Below are 6,450 nucleotides of genomic sequence, written 5' to 3'. Positions count from 1 at the left end.
ATTCTGATTCTGATTCTGATTCAGAAACATCTGGACAGATGTGAGGTCATCGATGGTCCTGTTGTATCACAGGACGGACCATCACTTTGTCTCACTGACTCGTCTACACGAGCCGTCTGTAATCTCACAATTTCAACTTTGTTCTCAAAATCAGTAACATTATTTACGTGAACGTTGATGCTGACGTTCCTTCGTAGATTTCACCTGCTGAGGTTCTGCTGATGAGTAAGTAACGTCTCGATGTAACTATAACAACCTCTGAGAAAACACACGACCATCAGATAAAGGTGTGGGCTTGTCTTCATGTTTGGCCTCCATCTGCTTACATGCAGCTTTGCCTCCAGACCCAGATTCCAACCTAATGATGGGGGTAGCCAATCAGGACGAAGCCGGGGAGTCAGGCGGTAGCGTGCCGTCGCCGGTCGTCACTGAGACAGAGCAGGTGAGTCCAGAGATGGCTCATCTTTATTCATGGCTTCATCTTTGTTGGCAGCGCTCGCAGGTCGCTCTTCTTCTCCACATTTGCTGCTTTGTTCTTTCTGTAAACGGCGCCTCTGATCAAGTTCAAAGCCCGGCCCTTCTGACAGTCTCTCTTCATCAGCCTGACACGTTTTTCTGCGTCTTCAAAACCACTTTTCCTCATTTTCATGTTCCCGTACGTCTGTGCGTTTAGAGCGGTAATTATGCGCCGCGTAGCCGCTCGTCCCGCTGTGGATTTTAGGCGTGTTTTCAGTAATGTTTTTGTTCACCGTGAACTATTTTAAATGTTCGTATTTTCATTGCGCTGTCTTTTATCTCAAACGTCCTGCTTTTCAGATCGTGACAGACTTCTCTTCTTCCTGTTCCTCGCCACCGTTGTCAGCGACTCCACTCGTGTCGTTTTCCACATGCAAACAATAATCAGTATTTTATCAGTGAAGCTCGTTGCCCCTCCTGACACAAGACACCGAGAAGCATCTGAATGTCTGCAGGCCGTCACATCTCGTCCCATCTCACGCATCAAGTCAGTCACATCATCAGTAAATAAATGCGGCAGCGTGCAAAGACCGGCCGCACACGCTCAGAGCGCAGCTGACGAGCGTGTGCAGACCAGTCGACGTCTTCCATACAAATTTCACAAGGTTTTCTTCATTTTACTCAGCAACTTCCAGCAACCGCTCACCATCCAGCTGGGGATTTGTTTTCCTTAGCAACCAGAGGTCGCCAGGCGGTTGTCAGTGGCTCTGTATACACGTGCAACCAGAGACCACAGGAAGTGAAGAACATGCTAGTGCTAGCTGCTTCCAGGTGACTGAAGCAACTACCAATGCGAGTGAAGAGTACCTTTGACTGATAATAATAATAATAACCTGGTAATAAATATATTAGACGGTCACCTAGGTAACCGGAGCCTGGAACGTCCAACCAGCTCTCAGCTTCTAAGTAACAAACAAATCGCTGCCATCGTGGACACAGCGTTAGCGTCATTTCCTGTTTTAGGCTAGTTTCTCACCGTGTCGTGTCTTACTTCCCGTTTTTGTGATTTTTCTGCCCCGCCCACATCGTCTCCACCTGTGTCCTGTTTTCCTGCTCATTACCTTTTTCATCTTTTTTTTTATTTTTCATGTTTTTGGGTACATTTCTGTACAGACTCTTGATGGTGTCACAAATCAAGAAAGGATGTAAAAACTTGCTGTGAAAATGCGTCTAAGAAAAGTCTGCTGGCCACAGGAAACAGGAAATGGAAGCAGGAGATACTTGAACCTGCAGAGGGAGGGTGGGCACTCCTCTGAGAGGTTTGCATTACCCACCCTCGTGTGAGCGCGCTCACTGATCCAAAGCGCCTCCAAATAAGTTTCCTCTGAAGCTCTGCAGCTCACAGCGGAGGACCACTTAAAGCAAATTGACTTTACTGATGTGAATTATGACGATACTGATATCATGCATAAAGTTATTTACCCTCCGAAGGATTGAAATAAGTCATTCCCTCAGATACGGGGAACTAATATGAATGCAAATAGGATTAGGCTCCTGCATTAGTGTCTGATAAACAATTTACAGGCCTGAGCGTTCACCAGGGGATTCGCTCCACGCGGCGCCTGGAACGGGGGGGGGTTAACCCTCCATCCTCTGCGTGCGTTCGCCTTCACCGCGTCTGCAGACAAATAAAGAAATGCAGATTATTGGCGAGGTCGCCGATTTACGTTTAAATCAGATCCGATCTGTCCCGAAGGGGAAGCTCCGACCGAGGACGACGCAACAAATGGAATTACAGCCAAACCGCAGAGCGAGCACGTGGTGAACGACGCCCCGCAGGCCGCTGCTGACAGTTAATATGCAGCGAGAGTTGAGCCGATGCATCTCAGGTGTGCCCGAACCTGCAGCGTGTCCATTTCTACTTTAAATTTTAAAACGGGCCCAGCTTCTTGAACTTCGCCACTGAAGGCAGGAAAGCCATGAGAAGATGTGTGCAGAGTTCACTGAAGCAGCTCACCCACTCTCAGGCTGCTGTTTGACTATCCCGCGCTCTTATTTTGAAAGCGTAGGCCCTTCCTGTCTGGTTGGACATGTTTAGTCTGGGAGTCCTGGCCCCACAAGCTGAGAAACTCCGATCAAATCAAAGCCAATAAAGTTAAAAACAGAGCCCATCCTCGCCACGCTGACTCGTCTGAGGACACTGAGGTCGTCCTGCAACGGAGCAGGATATTGTGTCACTAAGTTACAGCAGCTTTGCATGACTCACAGCTTAAAATAATCCTTATTTGTTTTATACTCAACTCATTCTGTGACTCACACAAGCTCCTCCCCTTTTAAGACATCTTTCTGATGATTGGCCAACTTCATCACTAGCGCTGTTTAGTGAGAAAGTCCTGTTTAATACTTCAGATGGACATTTTAAATGTACTCTGAGTACTTTTTCTCTGATTATTAAAGTACACTTTGTTCCAGAGACTGCAGTACTTTTACGTGTACTCTGTGTGCTGTGGGGTAAAAGTGTCATCAGCCTCTTTCCACAGCACATGACGAACCTGATCACATGTCCACACAAACATACGACCATGTAAAACGAACAACAATCTGATTGTCGCGTGGAAGCTCTGAGATTTCTTCCTCACTGGTGAGAAAAGTTTATAACTTCTGCCTTTGAAGCTTTGATGCTGCTCAGTCTTTGCCTGGTACATAATGTCTGAAACGAGCCCCTGCGTGACTGTAACACGCCAGGCTTCACCGCCAAACCTGGAGAATCGTGTAGACATAGTAGCAATGGGTGCCTCGGCCAGCGTGGTGTTCAGACATTTTGTTTATCAGTAAACGTGCTCTCATCTAATGATCCAGCTGATCCAACGAGTGCTTGTTGGTCCACAGAGAAACACAGAGATGGTGGCTCGAGGCCGCCGGCCTGACGGATGTTTTAAACCTGGGACTGCGGTCGAAGAAGCATCGCTGCAGAAAGTGGGCGGACCCTCAGACCCGCCGACCTTCGCGGCGGTGAGCGCGAGCAGGCCGACCTCCAGCGGCGACGGAGGAGACGTGACCTGCTGCGACCTGCTGTCTCTGAGGAGCGACTCGGTATCTTTGGCCAGCGAGTCCAACGTGTTCGGGAGGGTGAGTGAAAGACGAAGAGCCGGGGCGTTCACGCAGACTTTTGTTTCCGAAGCAGGAAATCGGAAATGCCGAGCAGCTGTTGGGATTGGTTTACACCAGCCAGAGGTGTGGACTCGAGTCACATGACTTGGACTCGAGTCAGACTCGAGTCGTTAATTTTATGACTTTAGACTTGACTTGAAAAAATGCTCTAAGACTGTGACTTGACTTGGACTTTTACACCAATGACTTGGGACTTGAATTGGACTTGAACCGGTTTACTTGAAAAGACTTGATGTTTCACCCCAAATATAAAATTTAACACGCATACTATATTATATTATATAGAAAGTGTGCACCATTAATTCAATTCATTCATTTATTCAAACCACACTCCGTACGTATGTGTGCGTGAGCTGTAGCACAGCCAATCAAATTAACCAGATTTTCTTGTTTTTAAAAAGAAAAAGAAAAAAAACGCTCAAATGCTGCAAGGAGATTTTTTTTTTCAGGTACATAAACTATGAAGTAGTCAACAAAAACCCGAAATGCAATATGCAAAACATGCAAGTAGAGAATCACAGACAGAGATGGAACAACTTCCAACTTTCTCCGACGGTTGAAGTTGTATAAAGAACGGTAGGCGGGGCTTCATGACTTCATCTAACTAGCAAATGTTGTCCAGGCTCCGTTGGTGATACAGTTTTTTTTAATGTGTATGATATTTTTGTCATGCGATTTTAAAGCTGGTCCTACAAGCGCATCCAAGAATAACATGCAGCTTATCTCAGTCGGTGAAAATTATTCTTGGAGCTAGGTTTAATTGAGCTGCATTTTAAAGAGGTGCAATTTCACAATTTGTGTATATTTTCTAAGTTCACTATTTCGTCATGTGTTGAGAAAAACACAGATTTAAAAATTACATGGTCTAATATTTACATTTAGCATAACTGCAACATTCTGGGGGGTTTTTTTTGTTTTTTTTTTAAGTCCTCGAAAGGACTTGAAATGCAAAGTTTCAGACTTGTGACTTTACTCGGACTTTTACACCAGTGACTTGAGACTCGACTCTGACTTGCCTGACATTACTTGAGACTTGACTTGTGACTTGAGGATAAAGACTTGAGACTTACTTGAGACTTGCAAAACAATGACTTGGTCCCACCTCTGCCTGTACCAGCTCTGCTGGGTGTTTGTGAGTCTGACAATAATGAACTGTTACACAAATCTGGGTCTGTGAACACAGAAACTCACATTATGTGACATCACTCCTCGCTCCGATCACGGAACGCCAAAATAAAAGCACAAAGAAATAGGAAATATTTGCTGTAAATAGTTCACAGCAACATGTGTTGCTTCAGACCGAGGTGATTTCTGTGGCATAAAGAAGAATCACGCTTCCATGATTAACTTATTTGTTTGTCCATCATGGACTGAGCACAGAAACGCTGAGCTCTGTGGGCAGGTACACATCAGGTATAACATCCATATGCATATCCAGGATGCCTGCAAATCCAGCCCATACTGTCCACAACCAGAGAGCTAGCTTCTTACAGTGCAGTTTGTTCCACGATGAGGACAGAGGGGAGGGTCTGCATGTTAACACGTTTGGGCCAAAGTGCAGCTTCTTCCTGTAACGATGGAGCTGCAGCTAAAGTGATGTCAGCGGTTCAGAGTGCAGGTACGCCCTAGGTGACATCACATGGTCACTGTTTGTTCAGAACAAACCTTCAGTAAGAGTCAGACAACACTGCAGTAAATGTTTGAATTTTTGAATGGAGTCTGGTGTGTGGCTGAGGTTCTCGTCACATTGTACCCAGACTGTGATGTCAACAGAACCAAAGCTAAACCGTGAGTGAAACAGGAAGACCCGCCCACTTCTCCCCTCCACGTTTATCACGGTGGTAATAAAGTGTAACGCACTGATAGAAACTATTGTGTTTAATTACCCTTAATTGGGTTTATCATTTATTAATGAGTGTTGTGAAGTTCGTTGACCTTAAACTAAAGGATGAGCTTGAATGAGGAGAAACAGGAAGTGCTCAGGTGAAGTCAGGTGAGCTCAGCCTGAGCGAGGCTCCGTCTACGTTTTCATTCAGGATTTTTAATGCGATCAAATCTGTTTCACCTTTGCCGTCCCACCTTTTAGATCTGAGTAATCACACGTGTTTGCGCCCTCTCGTTCAGCCTCTCGCTCTTACATTCGGACGCCGGCGAGGAAAAGCTGACCCCATCTTGTCGTGATGAACCTAGTGGACTGAACGGACTCCCGCCCTCTGCAGAGGTATCATCACGCTGGCGGCAGGCTCCACATCCCCCCCGCCGAATGAAGCTACGGCGTAATCATAATTCTCTTGACCTCCGATGACCCCTGCGAGTCTCTGACAACGAGGGCCACGCGACACAACAGACGGCGCCGCCCGCTCCAAAATGGCTTTTTCATTTCTCGAACAATCACACTGCGGCAGCGCTGAATGAGAGGGCAGATTACATAAGGTGGGGGTTCCTGGGGTGAGATGAGAGCTTTTTCTCCAAAACGCCGCAGTCGTTATCGCTCTCATTAAATTCCTCCTCTGACTCGGAGCCTGCTTTGAATCCATCCATCGGAACAACACGGCAGCTGGAAATTCTCAATTAATATGTTAATGTGTGCAAGATATTTCATCACAGGAAGCAGAGCTCAGCGCGCTCACAGGTTAGCGCCAAATTACAGGAGACCCACAAACAGCATCATCCGAGCCCACAGCGGCGCTTTGGAGCAGGAACGGGCCCTGAAGGAGCTCCAGGAGAACCCTCCCACCCACAGAAAGTTTCCATAAACATACTGTTCGCTGTTCTTTAGCTTGTGCTCCAGGCCCGATACGTCCGTGAGACCGAGTTTGGATC

The 6,450-nt window shown here is 46.6% G+C and overlaps 1 protein-coding gene across 4 annotated transcripts in view; it reads left to right on the top strand.

The window, feature by feature from the left end:
• Window positions 1-6,450, top strand: part of LOC102196089 (ankyrin repeat domain-containing protein SOWAHC) — a 44,386-nt gene that overhangs the window by 8,064 nt on the left and 29,872 nt on the right. For 2 of the 4 annotated variants that reach the window (XM_013913853.1, XM_013913854.1), the window contains exons 3-4: window positions 333-442; window positions 3,346-3,585. In XM_013913853.1, the coding sequence (XP_013769307.1) occupies window positions 333-442; window positions 3,346-3,585 (350 nt within the window). The remainder of the gene's footprint in view (window positions 1-332; window positions 443-3,345; window positions 3,586-6,450) is intronic. The other 2 variants (XM_005745151.1, XM_013913855.1) reach the window with 2 other exon arrangements.

Source organism: Pundamilia nyererei, unplaced genomic scaffold (genome assembly GCF_000239375.1).
Source record: "Pundamilia nyererei isolate P.nyererei 1_Seehausen unplaced genomic scaffold, PunNye1.0 scaffold00154, whole genome shotgun sequence".
Lineage (NCBI taxonomy): Eukaryota > Metazoa > Chordata > Actinopteri > Cichliformes > Cichlidae > Pundamilia > Pundamilia nyererei.
This window is presented reverse-complemented; position numbering and strand designations above follow the sequence as displayed.